This window comes from Macaca nemestrina, chromosome 7, assembly GCF_043159975.1.
Source record: "Macaca nemestrina isolate mMacNem1 chromosome 7, mMacNem.hap1, whole genome shotgun sequence".
Taxonomy (NCBI): Eukaryota; Metazoa; Chordata; class Mammalia; order Primates; family Cercopithecidae; genus Macaca; species Macaca nemestrina.
This window is the reverse complement of record NC_092131.1, coordinates 76,101,775-76,122,420: the sequence shown is the minus strand read 5'-3', so window position 1 is coordinate 76,122,420 and position 20,646 is coordinate 76,101,775. Positions and strand designations below refer to the sequence as shown.

General features: G+C 38.3%; 3 protein-coding genes across 6 annotated transcripts in view; 2 read left to right on the top strand and 1 right to left on the bottom strand.

Moving 5' to 3' along the window:
• LOC105477943 (NUBP iron-sulfur cluster assembly factor, mitochondrial) overlaps nucleotides 1-6,578 on the top strand; it is a 483,889-nt gene extending 477,311 nt beyond the window's left edge. The window contains exon 15 of the mRNA XM_071100355.1: nucleotides 6,506-6,578. The gene's annotated coding sequence lies outside the window, so the exon portion shown is untranslated. The remainder of the gene's footprint in view (nucleotides 1-6,505) is intronic.
• LOC139364317 (uncharacterized) lies at nucleotides 6,010-6,737 on the bottom strand. Its single transcript, XM_071100358.1, has one exon. The coding sequence runs from the start codon at nucleotides 6,735-6,737 to the stop codon at nucleotides 6,378-6,380; it is 360 nt and encodes a 119-aa protein (XP_070956459.1). The 3' UTR covers nucleotides 6,010-6,377.
• Nucleotides 6,738-6,945: 208 nt separating this feature from the next.
• The window catches only part of LOC105477946 (Rho GTPase activating protein 5), a 71,308-nt gene continuing 57,607 nt past the window's right edge, over nucleotides 6,946-20,646 (top strand). For 2 of the 4 annotated variants that reach the window (XM_011734845.3, XM_011734841.3), the window contains exon 1: nucleotides 7,667-7,803. The gene's annotated coding sequence lies outside the window, so the exon portion shown is untranslated. Of the gene's footprint in view, nucleotides 7,036-7,323; nucleotides 7,421-7,666; nucleotides 7,804-20,646 lie in introns of those variants that run through there. The other 2 variants (XM_011734840.3, XM_011734843.3) reach the window with 2 other exon arrangements.

Below are 20,646 nucleotides of genomic sequence, written 5' to 3'. Positions count from 1 at the left end.
TATTAGAGCTGCAAAGGGACCATTTTGTGGATGAGGAAACCAGCTCAGGGAGATTCAGTGACTTCTGAAGATCACACAGTATTTGCATTTGAAGAAAATGCAGAAATGTGAATTGGCAAAACAAGTATTTACCATCTATTGTAGCTTAAAATAATAGGGAAAACTAACAGAGACTTAACTGTGAAGTGATTAGCCACCTAGCCACCACTATCTCAGGTTTCAGAACCTGAGATAAAATTCAGGTTTCTTGATTCCCCAGTTCAGTGGTCTTTCCACTACAGACTACTGTGTATGTAATAATTCCTTTGCACTGTAGTCAGACAGTTTTACCTTTTCTTTAAGCTGGTAATTGACTGTGCTCTACTAAGGAGAATGTAGTAGATAGAGGAGGAGCTCTACTAAAGAAATGCCCCAACTTGGAAAAGCAACCATTAGTTACTGATGTGGTGGAATTCAAAAGTAACTCAAGTGTCAACAAATCCAAATGGGACACATTTTATTATAAACCTTGTGGTCCAAAAAGGAAAGACTAAAGCAGGTGGAAAGATCAGCTCAGCTTTATCAGCACCGGAGAAAACTACCTATTGTCTATATCTGAAAACTTTTCAACACAGTTACAGTGAGACCACCTACAATATAGGCAATGCCACTAATTGGCACATTTACATAATTAAAAACAAAAGGATAATAAAATGTGTGTTCTTTGCTTAGTATGTTTTGCTTTGAAAGAATTTTTTAAAAGGTCATTAAAGTCAATACAATCCAGTGGCGGCAAGAAGATGTTTGCATAGACCATTTCATGCCAGGCAATATTACAGATTTTGTGCTGCAAACAGAACCAGACAATACCTAATGTGGCCTGTAAGAGGCCCAAGAGATAATTAAGAGAGAAGGAAAAGAAGACAGATAATTAAAAAGTAAAAGGAAAGGATGAAGGAAAAAACACCTAAAGTAGGAGTAAGAGGGGGTTAAAAAAAGAGAAGAAAAGAGAAGGGTAAAAGAGAAAATAGAGACATACATGGTAGGCAGCCAGTTGCTTCAAGACAATTTACCTCATCCTGCCTTACACAGTGTCTCTTTATCTTTCTCAACTTTCAACCCCACTGTAATTCAAATTTTTATTGTACAAGGAATACCATGTTCATTGTAGAAAATTAGAAAACACAGACAGGGAAAAAAATAAACATTACCTATAATCTCACCATCTAGTTAAAATCTCTATTAACATGTTGGTCAATAATACTGTCATCTTGTTTTCAGACATTTTCTTTTTATAAGAATCATACACCTTTTAAGGCCGGGAACGGTGGCTCACGCCTGTAATCCCAGCACTTTGGGAGGCCGAGGCAGGCAGATTACGAGGTCAAGAGATGAAGACCATCCTAGCTAACACGGTGAAAACCCATCTCTACTAAAAATATAAAATTAGCCAGGCATGTTGGTGGGCGCCTGTAGTTCCAGCTACTTGGGAGGCTAAGGCAGGAGAATGGCGTGAACCCAGGAGGCAGAGCTTGCAGTGAGCTGAGATCGAGATTTTGCTATTGCACTCCAGCCTGGGTGACAGAGCGAGACTCCATCTCAAACAACAAAAACAACAACAACAACAACAACAACAACAACAAAAACATACAGCTTTTATTGCTTTGTACTATTTTTTTTCCACATAAAGTATTATGGCTATTTTTCTATCTCAATAAATACATGCTTCTAAAATATCATTTTAAATAATTGCTTCCTTTTAAATTTAATTCTATAAGAATTTAATTTATAGGATACATATAGCTGTTTACGTAGCTTTTGCTACATCAGTTTTACATTATTGTCATGTTTGTAAAATATCAGAATAACTAATATTTTGTGGCACAGCATAAAAAACAGCTATTTAATGTCTATTCCTATAAGAATTAGAACCAGAAACAAATGATGTATGTGATATAGGCCTGTCCTGAGCTGTGCTGAAGAGGAGTAAGAAGCCTAGTTGGAGAAAGAAGGTGACTATTCCTATTCCTCACTGTATAACAGATGTATATGAAAGAAGCTATGTGTTCATCAAAAGAATCACATTGTAATTTGAGACATACAGAAGTACAGATGCACCTCAACTTATGATGGGGTTACTTCCCAATAAACACATCATAAATTGTAATACTGTAAAGTCAAAAATGCATTTAATACACCTAACCTACCAAACATCATAGCTTAGCCTAGCCTAACTTAAACATCGTCAGAACACTTACATTAGCCTACAGTCAGGCAAAATCATCTAACACAAATCCTATTTTATAATAAAATTTGTTGAATATTTCATGTAATGTATTGAATACTGTTCTGAAAGTGAAAAAAAAAATGGTTGTATGAGTGCTTAAAGTACAGTTCGTACCAAATGCCGTCACTATTGCTTTCGTACCATCATAAAGACAAAAAATCTTAAGTTGGACCATCGTAAGTCAGGGACCTTCTGTATTTAGAAGTATGTACGTATTCATTGAACTAGAAAAATAGTTGTATTTTTGCCTTTTTGAAGAAAATGCAAAGTGTGAATTGGCAAAATATGTATTTACCATCTACTGTAGTTTAAAATAATAGGGAAAACTGATAGAGACTTAATTGCGAAGTGATTAGCCACCTTACTGTTGGCTTCAGAAACTATACTGCACCAGTTCTTTAGAATGCTTCCAGATGTTTCAGACCCATAGTTATTTGTTGTTAGTAACACACATTTACCTACTAGAGAGATGTTATGTGGAGATATGTCTATTGTACTTGAAGAAGGACATTTAACTCAACGTTCACAGGTGAATTCAGTGATTTCTTTAAATGATTTGTATTTTCCAAAGTGATTATCTCAGCTGGCACTTCAAAATATAAAGCCTTCTGTTACCACAAATCCACAGAAATCCATAAAACCTAGAGTGTTTCATTTTATATTATCAAACATTTTATATTATCAAACATTCTACTAAACATCTTCTAGTTATTATATAGAGCCAAATATTCATTTTGTTATTCCTACGTAGAGAGACTCACAATCTAAATTTGGTCTAAAGAGAGTGGGAAATTCACAAAAATTATGTTCATGAGGTTAAACAGTCAAGCAATGCAAGTTCCTGTTTCCCATTGTAATGATTTACAAATGACAGTGGTAACAATCTCAAAGAGAGAATTCAAATCCTTCAGTTAGCAACCCTTGCAATTATTTTTTTAGCTTTATGGGGTTAACTTTATTGGGGTTGATTAAATTCAAGCTGTGATCTTTCATAAAAACTCAATAGAGGGTCCAGATGGCCCAACAATACCTCCTTTTGTGAGACGAAATAACTTGAAGATTTTTGTCTAATTAAAGTATTTGTGCTGGTGGGATCTGAATGAATTGTTTTTCCTTTAAAAGGAGTCTGCATTACAAATAATCTTTACAAAATACTAATTATTTAAAAATAGTGTGCTGCTTTCACTATTTCAGTTATGTCCTAGGACTAGAGTTGCATGAGAATGACATTTTGAAGCTAGACTCTGATACCATCTTTGGGATTTCAGTCTGAAAATACAGTTCTGGAATATCAACAGAACAAGGCTCTGTGGAACAAAATGCCAAGAAGGTCAATGCACTACTTTCCTCCTGTTCCAGTCCCATGCTCACAATTACCTTAACTCTTGTCAAAATATTTTCTACAGTAATAGCCAAGACATAATTAGCACCTTTTCTTCATGTTGAAAATATCATTGGTAGCCATAAAACAAATTTGGGGAAAGCCCTTAAGCACCTTAACACAGCAAATGGCTATTGGGGATTGATACACCATTATTAGACTACCTGAAGGATTAACATCCCATCTTATCCTGCCTTTTTTTCCTCCCCCCAAGTAGGCCTAATTGTATGAGATAGAAAAAGAGAAGTCTAGGCAGGAGATGGGGATAAGGTAAAGAGTGGAAATACAGTTGGAAATTAAGCAAATATCTTAAAAGTGTTTTGGCTATTTAGTTATTTACATCATTATTCTCCATCCTCTTTGTGTATTTTGTCTGTAATCAAAGTGATATTCTGAGATAGGTTGTTCTCCAAAAGCCTGTCTTGTATGAGACAGGCTAAAGTATTGGTCGATTCTGTCATGAGTGGTAAGGCCCTTTATTTGGCTTTTCATATGTTCTTGATTGAGACTACAGAAGCCAAAGTTGTTATGATCAAAGATTTCCAGCAGGGGGTGTAGCCGCCTCTATAGGGTAAGTTCTTTTGAAGCCACATCATATGAAACATTTGAATACTGCAGTATTACCACTAATGGTAGAAGCTGGGATTATGATAACTTTTTTTATGACTGTCATGTCTTTTGATCTCAAAAAGACCATGCATATTAATACTTTATCAGGATATGATGAAGAACTAGAGATTTATGAAGAAAATTTAAATTAAAAACCTAAAATGCCTGACAAATCTTATTCTAATTTTTTCAAAGTAAATGAGGAACAAAGAGTCCAGTTATTTTAATCATCCGGTACAGCAGAACAGTGGCTTAACTTTTTTATTCTAGATAAGAAGAGTAGTTGATTTGAGAGGGCTCGTTAATATTTATTCCGTTTCTCTCCCATATTTCTGTGTGCACGCGTGCATGTGTGTAAATAAGTTACCTATTTTCTTAAAAATTCTCCTTTTGAGTAGGGAGGGTGGGTGTTTTAAAACTTTTTCTCTGAAGTCTTGGCTCCTGATCAATTTTTAAAGATGCCATCTTATATATTTTTCCTCCTGCTCCTTAATGCCTTTCATTTATAGATATATAAGCATTATTAGCTACAGAATTCTGGCCCCCAGTTCCCATTTCAGATTTTTATTGATATAGAAAACTCTATTTTTTGAGAAGAGCAAATTACATACAATAACTTATTTGTACTGGTAAGCACCTTTAGACTATTAGTATTGATAAGAAACAAAGTCCTACATTTCCAGGCTCCCTAAATCAAGATAAAGAACTGAAAATAATGTCGACTATGAAAATCATTGTTTGGAAATCGTGATTTTTTTTTTTTTAATATCTTCTGGTGTCTTCATTATAAGAAAATAAACGAGATTTCAAGTCTTCCCCGCCTCCAGTATCATGACCTATAACTGAACATTACACCTTTTTAATGTTTTCTTTAGAAGCTCTGATTTATTTGGCTTTTGTTTATGTTGATACATGTCCATGGTTATTAAAATTTCTGATTATTTAGGACATAATTTTTAAAGTATCTTTAGGGTATACACTGTATAGTACTTAACATCTTATTCAGGTTATGACTTTGAACTACATCATTATAACACTAAAAAAGCAACCTTGGCAAACTTCAGTACCTTACATAACATAAAAAATAAAGAATAGCTTGAATTTAAAATACTTTCTATATGTTTACTTCAGGTATTCTTAAGGGCTTTTAGTACAAAGATAAAAACATGCGTTGGAGTGCATTAACTTTCCAACTTATATAAATGGTGTAGATACCTATGGCATTAATACCACATTTTGATGGTTGGATCACCCACCAAATTCCCTTCTCTCCTTTTTTACTTTTTTCTGTTTACTTTCATTGCAAGTTTCTTTCCGTACCCTTCTTTCCCACCTACAATTTGTAACTGAAAGAAAGAAGTAGCTACAGACCTTACCTAACCTACTCTTAACCTACTTGGTAGGGAGGATTCAGATGCTCGAATAAGGGATTTTAGTCATGCCTTTTAGAAATTAGGGAGCAAGAGATATATAGAAAAATTAGAAATGTCTCTTCTACCTTTATTAAGTTTACCTTTGAGAAATATGAACAGGGGCAGAAGGACGGAAAAACGAACAGAACTTCTGCTGGAATATTGTGACAGATTTACTGACAAATATTTTCTAACAGATTTTTACCAACAGGCAGTTTTTGTTTTCTTTACTGACAGACCGTAAATGTACTTCTGGTTGGCAGCAGCTGCATCATTATAACACTAAAAAGCAACCTTGGCTAACTTCATTACCTTATGTAACGTAAAAAATAAAGAATAACTTGAATTTAAAATACTTTTTATATGTTTACTAACAATAAACTATTTTCAATGCAGGAAATAAATCTTTCCCCAAAGAGGAATCCCCCCTCAATTACTTTCTTTTAGACTTAACAAATTGGAGTAGATGTGGTTTTGCTCATTCTTTTATCTGCTGGCAACTATTTTAAGTCTCCTGTGTAAGGCAGATTCCGATGACCTCGGGAAAGTCACAGGACCTCAGTTTCTTCAATGGTAAAAGCAAAGGCAGTGGTTTCGACCGTCCTTTCTCACTGCACCATTCAGCGCCAGTGCCCTCATGAGAAACACACCCAAAGCCCAGTGTGCTCTATCTCGAGACTTGTGAAATTTCTAGAGTCTCAAAGTATGTTTAAGGCGGTATAATAAAAGCCAGGTGGCCGACAGTTCCTAAAGTTAGGCTGGTAGTGGCGTGAACAGGGTCTTTTGGGCCACCCTGAGACCCGCCCCAAGTCTTGGCTTCTCGCTCCACTTCCACAGAACGTACTGAATCAGGGGCCTGCATCCCCGCGTGGTGCCGGCGGAGAAATGGACTCCTTTTCTCGCTCCCGTGGAGTTTCGTCTTCTGGGTGAGTGTGGCACCGGGTCCTGGGCGGGTGATGTCTGTAGTTGGCAAGCGATCCTCAGCCAGAAAACTGGCCGCGCACACAGGCGCAGACACGCGAGCATGTTCCTGCGAACCAGCTTGGGCGCATGTTTTCCTCCCTTGCATTCTCTAATGCTCAGAGACCGTAAGGGGATTTATCGAGAAGCATTCGGTGCCCATGCCCGGTTTGAAACCGCGAGCACAATATCTGGTTCCTTTGCAGTACGGTGGTTTGCTCCTGAGTTACGACCAGAAACCGGAACAGAAGGAAAGGGAGAAAGCAGGGGAGGTTCGGGGACGACGGCGCTCCGGGCAGCAAGGCAGCAGCTTCCAAAGCGTGGAGGATGGGACTGAGGAGGAACGGAATACGGAGAAAGAGGGAAGCTGAGGAAAAATATTCACGCCAATGGGTAAAAGGGAAAAGGTGAGAAGGAATGGAGTAGGAGAGGGAACCAATGGTGGGAGAGGCGGAGGAAGAAGGGGGAGGGGCAGAAGCCAATGGGGGAGCGGAGAGGAGGGGGAAGCAGAGGGGAGGAGGGAGCGGGGACGCGAGCGAGGACGCGGTCCCGCGCGCTCGCCCCCTCCCTCCGACTGGATCGCTCGCGCCTTCCCAGGCTCCCGGGAGACGAGGGCAGGGGCGGGGCCGTGCCGGGCGCGCGGCGCGGGAGGTGTCGCGAGGTGAGGGGGCGGGGGCGGGGGATTGTGGGGCCGGCAGCGCGGGTGCGCGCGCGCGCGCGTCCCGAGCAGGCTGCGCCGCCGCTCCGCCCCCGGTCGGGTGTGTGGCTGCGCGCGCCGGGAGAGATGCTGAGGTAAAGTTCGGGGAGAGAGGGAGAGAAATCCGTCAGCGCGAGGGAGCCCGAGTGGCCGCCATTACTGAGCCCGGCGCGGCGGCGGGCGCTGGGGAAGGGGGGAGGGACGGGGCCAAGGCTGGTGGCGGGAGGGAGGGAGGGAGGGTGGGTGAGCTGGCTGCGGGAGCCGTGGGGCTCAGGGTTTCGGGGCGTGTGTGTCGGGGAGGGCGGGGGGAGGTGGCTGAAGGGACGCGCCGCTCGGTGAACGCGCCGGGGAAGAGAGGCGAGCGGAGAGTGGAGGAGGAGGCGGCGGCGGCGGGAGCGCTCCCCAGGAATGTCGCTGCCGCCGCCACCGCCGGGGCCGCTGCCGTTGAGGTGGAGACCGAGGAGACCGACGTTGTTAGGTAGGACCTTGCGGCTCCCGCTCCTCCGAGCCTGCCTGCCCCCTCCCAGACGGGGACCCTCCTGCGGCTAGCTGCCCCGCTCGGTCGCCGCTGCCGGTTGTAACCAGTTGAAGGGGCTGGGGCCCCGCGGCCGCCGAGGGGAGCCTGGCGTTGCATTCGGTTTTCGCAGGCCGGGCGGGCAGCAGCTGCAGCGTTAGGGATACGGTCGGCGTGAAGGGCAGAGAGGCCGGGGGAGGGGGTGCTTTCTCCACAGGTGACGGGGCCAGGGTCGGCGGAGGCCTGGTGCTGGCCGGGGATCGCCGGCCCCGCCAGGCGTCCGCTCTCGCCCGTCGCCTCACTTGCTCGGGTCTCGGGTGGTCCATCGGGAGGGGAGGTGGCGGTGTCCGTTGGCCGGGTTGCTGCTGTTAACGAGTTCCACCTGGAAGGGGGTACACGGGGCGGGTGGAGATTCTCAGAAACAGTCTCGGTTGCAAACTTAAACGCCTTGTAGGGGGATCGGCCCTTTCACTTTCCCTCATCTCCCCGACTCCTCCCTGGGTTCTCTTCACCAATTTTCCATCCGCTTTGAAGCTTGGAGTAAGATCTGAGAAGTTGTACTGCGCAACCAGAGCCCAGAGTCCTATGGGCTGACTGCGACTGGGTTGAGGCTTTGATACTGAGTTTTCGCTAGAATAACCTCCAGATTCTTCTTCTCTTTCCACTAAAGAAAAGTATCGGGGTGGGGGTGGGGAGCCGCGCGGGAGCGCGCGCGCACTTATCCACACAGAAATACTCCCTCTCACCCTCCCTCTCCAGCGTTATTAGAAATGCAGGAGAGCTGAAGGCACGGGGGTAGCTGAGGTTGAAAGGTGCACGGAAGTAAGGGCAAACTGTTATTAGGACATTTAGTAAAATCCCGAGAAAGTTGTAGGGGAGACGCTTATACTTCTACCATGTGATAGAAATTCGGATTTGGCCATAGCTTAATAAATGGGAATTCAAATATTTTGAGACAGAGCAAGATAGGCATATAGATGGGTTTGTGCTCACGTTTTAAGTTTAAATTCTCATCGATCATTTACTTTTTCCTTTGTGATAGGTAGGAAACTGAATTAAAAAAAAAATATTCAGGTGTAAAACAGCAAAATGCTTCGCTGTATTTACTAGTACTTGCTTATGTTGCCTTCTACAGGTGGCGGGTGGGGGGGGGGTCGAGTTTGTCAGTTCCACTTAAGTCCAGAACCAGTATTCAGTTAGAACAGTTAGGTGTTAGGTGGTGTTTATCCGCCTGAAGGATCTGGTTCACTTCATGGGAGATTGCTCTACATTTCCATTTAAAATGGTTCTCCTAACAAAAATTTCATCTAGATGCAACATTTGGAATAATGTTTGGTTTAAAAATATGTTAATGAAACCTTTTGCTGTTAATTCCAGTTTATTTGTACTTTAATACCATAAAACGGTATTCTTATTCAGTGTTTGTAGATAACCATACTAACCGTATAGGTAACCTACTGGACAGTTTTCTGAGTAAGATTTTGCTTTCATTTTAAATTCCTTTCTCATTTTTTGCTTTCATCTATCCTTTGTATACTAATTGACCTCCATTACCTTTATCTATAGTACAAAGAGTGGTAAGTATGTGTCACCAAAAACTTGTAAAGATACTGGAGCAATTTATGACTAAACACACTGGAGTGAAAGGCTGCGCATACCTATGCTTGTAACTTTCAAGAAATAGCACTATTGATCTAATTGACTTAAAGCAGAATCAGACGGTACAGATGATTAAATAACTATTGATTTGGTTGTCTTGTGTAGGCTACGTTTTTAAACCCAGATCAACATGTCTTATTTTGCCATTCTCTGTGCATTAATTATTAAGAGTACTGGGGAGTGAAGTGGGTTACCCTTTGATGTAAGAATTGTGGCAGAATTCTGTTATCTTTATGAGTTTTGTAGTGCCCCTCCCCATTTAAACGACCTTAGCAATTTTTAAAATGTGTTCCAAAATTATTACCTTAATTATGTCACAAAATACTTAAGTGTTTTGAAAACCGTCTTCCCTTCTTACTTGTGTTTGAAAAGCGTATTAGCACATTTTTTTGGAGAGTTATTTTGACCTTGAAAGGTAAGATTATTTAAGGAATGAATATTGTATTTGCATTCCATTTTTGGATTTGAAGTAGCGATACAGCTTATAATAAGTTTTCTAACTCACTTTTTTAATTGAAGAAAAAGGTCTCATAAAGACTTTACTAAACTTTTTCATCATTAGCAGGATGTAAGATGAGTGTTGGCCTTTAGTGATCACTTCTTAAATATGAAATGGCATAATAGAGATTTTCTTGGTAGCTACAGAATAAGTTTTGTCACAACTCTAGTTTCCATAGATACTATTTTAAGAACTATTTATTTGGGTTGTATGGTCCGCAGTTTTTTCTTTGCATACCAAGAAGGTGTGCAGTAATATAATTGGCTGAAGAAGCATTGTACAATGTTCTGTTTTAGTGATGTCTATGTCTCTAAAAGATACTTGTAATATATATTTACAGTACACCAAGGGAATTTAATTTCTAAAAGAACTGTGAAGAAACATCAATAAAGTGATTCATCATTCAGTAATTTGAGTAATCAGGCTCTTAAGTGCAGGCTTTTGTCGATCATTTTATTGAAGTAGGAAAAACCATATTAGAAATTAAGAAAAACACTTCAATGCTAAGAATTTTAAGTACGAACTTTAATTGGTTTTCAAACTCTGTTCCTTGGATTCCTGTGGGTTTTTTCCTAGATTCCTTGAGACTTCCTATGACAACCCACCCTCCCAAACCAGGACAGCTTTTGTTTTTATGTATTAAATGTATTGTATTTAAATATAAGAATATTTAACTTAAATATAAGAAAAATATTTATTATTTAAATATAAGAAAAATAGCTAATGGGTACTAGGCTTAATACCTGGGTAACAACAAACCCCCTTGACATGAGTTTACCTTTATAACAAACTGCACGTGTCCCCCTGAACTTAAAGTTTAAGAAAAAGCCCCTAAAAAAAAAAAAAAAAAAAACCATCTACATTAACTTTTTTTAAGTCTCTGATTTGTTATTCATTAGTTCAGATTACTTTTATTTAGCGCTTACTATGTGCCAACCCTGGAATTACCAAGATAAATTAGATACAGGTATAATAGCTCAAGCTGTGTAAAGGAGTAAATAGTTAAAAGTATTAAGATGTGAAGAAAAAAGAATGCCTGTTTTTCTCAGGACCTCTGGGAATCCTTCATAGAAGAAGAAACATTTTGAGTTTTAATTGCAAGTAGGAGTTTAGATGTAAGAGAGAGCCAAAAAGGATAATCTTTTTTTTTTCCCCCTACTGTGTTTTGGAAGCTGTCTACAATACTTAGATTTGCAGTGAAATGAAACAGATTGTTAATGCTTGGTCATATATGTATGTTTTACTTCGTAGAATTATTACTTGGGAAAAAGAGCATAACCTTGTAATTTCATGGTTAAAATTTGACTAGTATGTCACTTGCTTAGAGTCTCAAGCTTTTCATCATGAAGAGTTAATGGTAAAAATAGATATTCATTTTTCTAGTGTTAGATTAGCCTTAGCCTGTTTTATTATCCCTGACCAATATTTTATTGAGCAGCGAGGCACTGAGTGATACAAAAAGTATAAAATATTACTCCCTTAAAAGATCTTTTAACTTTTGTGGAGAGATAGCGAGCATGACACTTTAAGAATTTGAGGTATATACAGGGAAATACATACTGATTTAAAAGTTAGTAGAAAGGAATTTAGCTAAAGGAAGTATTACTTGGATTACATACTGATTTAAAGGTTAGTAGAAAGGTATTTAGCTAAAGTAAGTATTACTTGGAAGTAGCACACAATTAGGGTAGTGAAGGGGGAAAAAGACATTTAGGTAAGTTAATGACAGTGTGGACTGAAAGCACAGATAAGTAGAGGACAGATTAGCAGATGGGAAGAAAACATAAGATAAAAATGTGTAGTCCCAGCTATTCGGGAGGCTGAGGCAGTAGAATGTGGTGTGAACCCGGGAGGCGGAGCTTGCAGTGAGCAGAGATTGCGCCCCTGCACTCCAGCCCGGGCGACAGAGCGAGACTCTGTTTCAAAAAAAAAAGGTAAAAATGAAAGAGCATCAGTTGTGTATCTTATGAGCCAGAGTGAAAGATTTGGGGAAGGTATCAATGCAAGAGTGATAGAAGGGGTGATGTGGAAATAAACACGTAACATTGGCATAACTATTTGTCTAGTTACTGTATTTGGCTTGTCAAACAGCCTTGGAAAAACTCTTACCTTGGCTTCTGATATGGCATAATTTGTTTATTTTCTTTCTGTTGATCATGTTCTTTTACTGATTCAAAATTGTTTCTTTTTATACTTACCTTTTGAGAGCCACGGTAATACCTCTTTTAGAGAACTAATAAAAAATTAACATTACTATAATCTAGAGCCGCGATCCTTTTTGGTACCAGGGACTGGTTTTGTGGAAGACAGTTTTTTCATGGAATTGGGGGCGTGGTTTTGGGATGAAACTGTTCCACTTCAGGTCATCCGGCATTAATTAGTTAGATTCACAAAGGGAGCAAGCAATCTACAGTTCTTGCTCCTCTGAGAATCTACTGCTGCTGTGGAGGTGGAGCTCAGGTGGTAATGCCCGCTTTCCAGGCCACCCCTCACCTCCTGCTGTGCAGCCCAGTTCCTAATAAGCCACAGATGGGTACCAGTCTGGGGTTGGGGACCCCTGATCTAGAGAATTTAAGATCTAGATTTCTACTCTTCTGTATTAAACAAGTATCTAATTCTTCATATATTTTCTTTAGAAAATAAGAGTATTACACCAAATGGTCTCATAGGTAATTTTCTAAAGTTTATGATGCTGAAATTTGTGTTAATAATCCTAAACTTGCCTTGTTTCATTACCGAAGTTTCATCTGTCTTTGGAAATAACACCTGAAAGTCAAATGAACCACCATCTATTGCTGAAACTGATTAGTTTTTCATGAAGAAACACTGGCTTAATGTGTTGTCTTTTATTTCTTATGTCTAGTAGCCAGTTCCCAAGCTCTCTTTCTCTTGCATTGCTGATTTATTTATTTATTTATTTGAGATGGGGTCTTGCTCTGTCACCCAGGCTGGAGTGCAGTGGCGCTCAGCTCACTGTAACCCCCGCCTCCTGGGTTCAAGCTATTCTCCTGCCTCAGCCTCCTGAGTAGTTAAGATTACAGGCACATGCCATCACACCTGGCTAATTTTTGTATTTTTAGTAGAGATGGAGTTTCACCATCTTGGTCGGCCTGGTGTTGACCTCCTGACCTCAAGTGATCTGTCCACCTTGGCCTCCCAAAGTGTTGAGATTACAGGTGTGAGCCACCACGCCAGCTGGATTGCTCTTCTAAATTCTATGATAGTTCGAGAGCTTTTAGCCTGTAGTATTTTTCTGTCTCTTGGGCTGTGTGCCCAGTGTTGTATTCCTCTTCTAGACTAATCTGTAGTGCTTCTCTATTGCTTATGACAAGGTCTAACTCTTGTTTTCCCTTGAGACCTAGGGCCATAACTTATGTGTTCAAAACAGTATTTCTTTCCAACATGGGTACCGTGCTCAGCCATTCTACCCTAATTGTACACCTGGAGAGACGACTTTACAATCCAAATCTCGTCTGTTTTTTAAGGCTTACTCAAATCCTTCCTCATCATTGAAACCATTCATCTGTTTCAGGGATCTGCAAACTATGGCTTCTGGGCCAAATCTTACCTGCTCTCTATTTTTGTAAAATGGCTTTCTGCATTTTGAAATGGTTGGGGGGCAAATTAAAAGAATAATATTTTGTGATATGTGAAAATTACATGAAATTCAGATTTTCCTAAGTAAAGTTTACTATAACATAACCATGGTCATTCATTTAAGTATAGTCTATGACTGCTTTTGCAGTATGACAGCAGAGTTGAGTAGTGTGACAGACACTGTGCAACATGCAAAGCCTAAAATATTTAGTGCCTGGCCCTTTACAGAAAAAGTTTTCCAAACCGTGAGTTGTTTCAACTTGCACTTTCATTTCTTTGAATTCCTGTTGCATTTATTAGTACCATGGTATAACACATTGCCTTTATCTCCTCAGCTATGGTACTATTTATTATTATGCGTTTTAATAATATAGTGTGGAAAGTGCTTTTCAGTTTTTTGGTTTTTTTTTCTTAATGCATACTTACTTTAAAGCTTATACCTCTTGTTGATATTCTTTTTCAATCAGGTTCTCTCATTTTAAAAATTGTTAAGCCTTACCTAAAGTTGTTTGTATAATGAAAATGACGGTTCCTCTACTATATGGCATTGTAATATTGCATGTCAAATTATGCCCTTCTCCCCACTTCTCACTTCTCCAAGGTGGAGAGAAAAGGACCCAGACACTGGAAGGGAGGTGAACTACCAAGCCATAGTTACTGGCTTGGTAGACTTTCCTATATGTACCTTCATACATTGGAAATCCCTGACAAAGTTAAACCGATAGTAGCTAAGCACAGTAAATAAATACTACGGTTGTTTACCTAGGTTGATGGACATGGGATGACCTTTGGTCCTTCTGTTTTCCATACTGAAATGAAAGAATTTAGAATGACTTGCACACCAAGGCCTCAGGGAAATAACATGTTATCAGAGTAGGGTGTAGATTAAATAATAGGGTGGAAGTTAATGTGTTTGGGAATAGTTTTGGTCATTGGTTTTTTGCATATTTTCAGCAGTGAAGTTTTTTTTTCCAACAAATTGAAATATCAGAAGATAAAAATAGGTAAAAGCAGAATTACCTTTGCTGTGTGGGTTTGCCAAACTCCCAGAGTACTTTCCAGTTGGACCCTCGAAGTACTACAAACCTTTAGGCTTACTGTTTATATACCCATAATGTGTGTTAATGATCACATTATAGTCTTAGGGGAAAAAACTGGACTTTTATGTTAGTATATTTTGCTGTACTAGATGTAATGGGCCCAAAGCAGTACGTAATTGTTGTTAAGTGTTCAGGATTATTTAGTGGTTTGGAAGCTGAGTATTCTTAGTCTGGAGATTAAGTCATTTATTCATCAAATATTTACTGAGCACTCGCTGTGTGTCAGGCACTGTTGCTGGAGATATGATTCCAAAACAAAAATCCCAATGCTTCTAGGTTATTTAGTCACCACATAATTTGTTCAAAGTTTTGACAGGTTGGTTCTCTCTTCATTTGCCTGATTATATGTTTCAAGACTAATTCATAGGAATAATGACTTTTTAGGGCGCATTTCAGCATAAAAATTGTGTGCTTTGTGGTATAAACTGTGGTTCAAAGGTGAAGTATTATTTTGAATTCAGGACTTTGAGACCACAACATAGTGAGACTCCGTACAAAAAAATTTAAAAATTACCTATGTGTGGTGGTGCACATCTGTATTCACAGCTGCTTAGAAGGCTGAGAAAGGAGGATCATTTGAGCCCAGGCATTTGAGGCTGCAGTAAGCTATGATCCTGCTACTGCATTGCACTCCAGACTGGGTGACAGTGAGACCCTATTTAAAAAAAAAAGAGAGATTATGGAATATGAGTTCCTCTCCTACAGGTATTACATTGTTGAATTACTTAGCTATTTTATGTGTGTTAAAATGACTTTTTGATTTCTTCTCACTTTTCACAGCATTGATAAATTTACCAGAAATAGCAACATTAAGAAAAGGCAGGCTGGGAGGTGGCTCACGTCTGTAATCCCCATACCTTGGGAGGCTAATGGAAGAGGATTGCTTGAGCCCGGGAGTTTGAGACCAGCCTGGGGAACATAAGGAGAACCCCTCTCTACAAAATAATTTTTAAATATTAGCTGTGTGTGGTGGTGCATACCTATAGTCCTAACTAGACAGGAGGCTGAGATGAGAGAATCACCTGAGCGCAGGAGTTCAGGGCTGCCGTGAGCTATGATCATGCCACTGCATTCCAGCCTAGATGACAGATTAAGAGGCCTATCTCAAAACAAACAAAAAACAGAAAAGTAATGCATCAGTATTACACTCTGTTCATCTTTTTTTGTTGTTATTTTCTATTGCTGCTGAACAAATTACTCATCTTTTAGTGTGGAGTTGATTATTTTATTCTTCAACTGTTTCCGACAAGTTTGCCTAAGGTTGTAGAATATATGATAATCTTTGGGCTTTGTTCTTGTTTCTTTTGAATATTTGTTTACATAAGGGATATTTATTTGATTTAAAGAAGATAGAGCATGTAATTACAAAGTTCCTTCTGTGTAATTAGGTCTTGGAAATGTAATTTCTTATCATAAATTTTGTGATTCCGCAAAAGTCTATAAACAGCCAAAAATTTTGAATTAACTGTATTTGGGGTTGCACTCAACTTCACTTTTAAAAAAAAATTTTTTTAAGATGTCATAAATTAAAATTAGATTGTTATGCTGGCTAAATACATTATTATAGATTATAGTTAGCTTTCGTTCCCATGGTTTCATTTTTGACTAAGTATTTGAGTTTAAATTAGGATTTATGCATTGAATTAGTAGCTATTATGTGGGAGGCACTATTGTAGGCTTTTGATATACTGGTGAAATGAAGATTTGTGCCTTGTGACTCTTTTATTACGAGTGGGATGCAGAGAGGGATAGAGTTAATGACATAATAAGGTGTATAGGAAGTTAGGAGGGTAAAGAGTTACCAGTGGGGTCTTTGGGGATATTGTGAAAAGTTTAGTGCAAAGGCAAGAACATGCCTTAGCATGTTGTCTTCCTCCAGTGTGATTGAAGCAGAATGAGAAGGGTAGAATAGTATTAGGGGAAGCCAGAGAGGTAAGAGAGGGTTGGAGAAGATCTTGTAGTAAGCCATTGAAAGGACTTGCTTTTTATTTTTAGCAGTACTCGAGAGTTTTAAACAAAAGAGTGGGAAGCTCTGATTTATGTTTTAAAAGGAGCACTCTGGCTGCTCTGATATGAATAGACTGGGAAAAGGGAGCAGGAGTGAAGCAGAGGAGTTAGTTTAGAAGACTTTGGAGTAATCTTGGGCCAGAGATATTGATGGGTGAGAGCAGTAAAAGTAGAAAAAACTGAAAAGTTAAGGATATATTTTAAAGATAGGACCGTTAGGAATTTCCTGACATGGTATAATAATTTAAAAGCGTAAAATATTTTTAAATACATACGTTTTATTAATGAATGCATCAGTTTGTGAAAAGGTACGTGTTTTAGTTTGTTCTGATTTATTGAGATTTTTAAAAAAATTTTTTGGATTCCTCGTAGAACTTTTTTTTCTTGATTTGCAAAGGAGGGTGCAGTGTTTCAATGGTCTAGTAAAATATCTTAGAAAACTTAGTTGTGAAGATAGTTTCATTTTGACACAATTTTAATTTTTTTTTTTTTTTTTTTTTTTGAGACGGAGTCTCGCGCTCTTGCCCAGCCCAGGCTGGAGTGCAGTGGCGCGATCTCAGCTCACTGCAAGCTCCGCCTCCCGGGTTCACGCCATTCTCCTGCCTCAGCCTCCCGAGTAGCTGGGACTACAGGCGCCCACAACCGCGCCCGGCTAATTTTTTGTATTTTTAGTAGAGACGGGGTTTCACCGTGGTCTCGATCTCCTGACCTTGTGATCCGCCCGCCTCGGCCTCCCAAAGTGCTGGGATTACAGGTGTGAGCCACCGCGCCCGGCCAATTTTAATTTCTATAAGGAATTCTATATAAATAATTTCTATAAGATTATCCTAAAGATAATCTTAAAGGCAGAATGAGAGACTGTACTGCAAGCTATTAAAAGCAGCACTATTGCTTAAAAAAGTAAAAGATTGGAAATGAAGAGATTTTCCTTCTAACCTTGTAGTTTCTAATAGGTTATTGCTACTTTTGTCTTGGTTTCTTCATCAGTAAAAATAAACATGATGCTAGAAGAGCAAGTTGCATGAAAGTAAGCTTATGTCAAAAATAGAAAAGATGTGCATGATTGACATAGATATTAAGACTGAAAGGAGTTTTTGAATTAACTCAAATAGCCTTCATATAATTGAAGACACTGGCCATTAGTTTATTAATGGGAGCATGAAAAAAACATAATTTATTTTTGTTCTTAGCACTGAAAAAAAAATTGCTTGAAGAGGACAGTTTTGATCTGGATGTAAGGGGCCAATGGATAATTTGTATATATATATGAACTATCTCAGTGTTTGAAATGAAATTCCCTTAAAACGTGTTACAGCCAACTTCATGAGATCCTTTGTCCATTGAGGTGATAATACCATACTCATTCAAACAGATAGCCAAATGCTTTTGAGGGCAAGGTGACAACAGTTTTTTTTTGTGGTTTCTCAAACTCTTCTACCCACTCCCCTACCTTTTTTTGGTTTTGTTTTCAAACCAAAGCCTCTTGAATTAAGTAAACCTATAAATCAGATAAGGAAGGCACCCCTCTGGTGAGAGCTGGAAGGACTCTTCCAGCACTCTTCCCACATCTAGGTGGAAGAATTTTTCTGTCACAGTTTGTAAATCACTATATGGTGACTCACGACATAAGCTCTGGAGTTGATTTCAAAATACCAGCAGGTAGTCTGCTTAACAGCCTTGTTAGAAGGATAAGGATGTTCCTCCCTGTATCTAATGGGCATTTTACTGTGAATTGTTGTGGAAACCATAGAAGTCATGTGAAATTACCTTATTTTTAATTTAAACATGAACACTTAAGATTCAGATTGCCAGTGTCAAATGAATGAGGATGTGTTGAAGCCTTAGTATTAAATTTTCACCTCATAGTTTTTATTTCTGTCAAATAAAAAGCTTTCCAGTTTTCAGTGACCAATGAAAGGGTGATGACTTAATGCCTCCATTCTTCATTTAAGACCCTTTTGTTTCTGAAACTTTAAAAATACATTTTATGAGAGAGTATTTTCATTTCTGCTTTACCTTTCTATCTTAACATATAGAGTATATCTCAGTGTTTTGGGGTTTATGCTATTGGAGAGCAGAAGTGAGTCTTAATGAGTAATAGTATTCAGAATTACATTATTTGGGTAAGCATATATATGACTTGAAGACAAGGGATGGTTTTACTTTTAAAAACGTCTTTGAATTACTGTTAGTTTTCAGAATAGATGTTTGTTTAATAAAGAGTTGTATTTCATTATGTAACTGTAGTGTTCTTACTGTACTGTAAAAATTCCCCAAAGTAATCACCAGATAAGTCGTCTTTTGATAAGTATATCATCTGCAGGTTTTGCTTTTCTAATGAAAAGGAATAGATCTTGTATTCTCTTGTGTTTTCAACATTTTGCAATTAATTAATTGTTAGGTATGGAATCATTGTGCTGTTTTCCATACTAAGTTCCCTTTATGTCACTGTATATATAACTTTGTTGTCCAGAATACACTATGTTTTCTTCTCTGTAATATCCATAAATAAAGTGTTCACTTATTCTTTTACACAGTTCAGGTAAAGAATGTTAAAGTTGATGCTAGGTACAAATTTTCACTTTGGCCAGATTAAGATTTGTAAAAATTTTACTTAATAAAAAAAGTTAATAGGATTGGATGGGACTGCCCTAGTTTCCTTTACTACATGTATACACTGCTGTCACATAAATATTTGTGAGTCACAAGTCTCATCACATTATTTTTCATAAATCTTAAGCAGCTTCCCATGGTTCCAAGAATCAAATAAAGACCTGGAACTAATATTTATTAAGCCTCTTCACTAGGCACTTCACATTTTAAAAAATGATTTATAGATATAGCCCTGTTTTATAGATGAAGGAACTATGTCTTAAGAGTTTTAGGGCTTTACTGTTGTCAACTAGTAAATGATAGGAGTCCGATTTTGAAATCAGTTGTATTTACACATGATTTCCACTTCCTTGTATTGCCGCTTCAATATAGTAATATTTACTACAAAAGTGAACCTAATATATATTTTGTTTGACTGTCAGATGGCTATTAAAGTTAATATTTACTTGAGATTGATGGAATAAGCTTCTAAAATATGAGAATAAATCTGAAATTTTATTTTTAAAAATTATGTATTATAATTTTACCAGAAATATTAGTCAAGATTTTAAATTATGAGCACAGTTTATCTTCACCATTAGTTAGTATAACATATGTTCGGTGTAATTGAAATAGATGTTTACTTACAACAGAGGTCAGTGGACTAGCAGGTATTTGTGGGAGAGGGGAGGAAGTGGTCTTTTCTTACTTTTCTTAGATTTTTTTTGTTTGTTCTTTGTCTGAATTGAGGATACTTTTCATATGTGCTGATGTACATTGCTTGTGATTTTTTCCTATCTTGTGAAATTTGGAGGTGGAAATGATGTAGTTCTTTTAATTTGTTCTCAAAAGAATGTGAAGAATCTCTTAAAAACTTTTTTAAAAGACCAATTTATTACCTACCTGAAAAGTAATCAAAATTGAATTTTATGGAATTCTTACAAGTTATCTTGTGTTGCTAGCATATCAAATAATTCTAAAAGATTGTCTCAGATATATCATTTTAAAATTATTTAGCTTGGTGCTACTGAAAATGTGGTCCTTGTGCCCTTTGTAACTATTTTGAGAGGAAATATATCCAGGAATTAAGAGCATTTAGGATCAGTTTGGCAGTTTTAGGTTTCTTGAATCAACAAAAAATCAAGGCTTCGATGTAAAAATAAATTTCATTATATTTTGTAGTTGGTCTTGTAGATTTGAAATAAAATTTGGTCCTTAGAGAGTTTAAGAAGCAGTGATCTATGGAAATGCCATCATTATTTGTATTGTGTTCACTCATTTCTGTTTTCGCTGTTTAAGTATTTAAATAGTCAATTTTTGGGGGGCATAACATTTGGTAGATTTTTTTAAAAA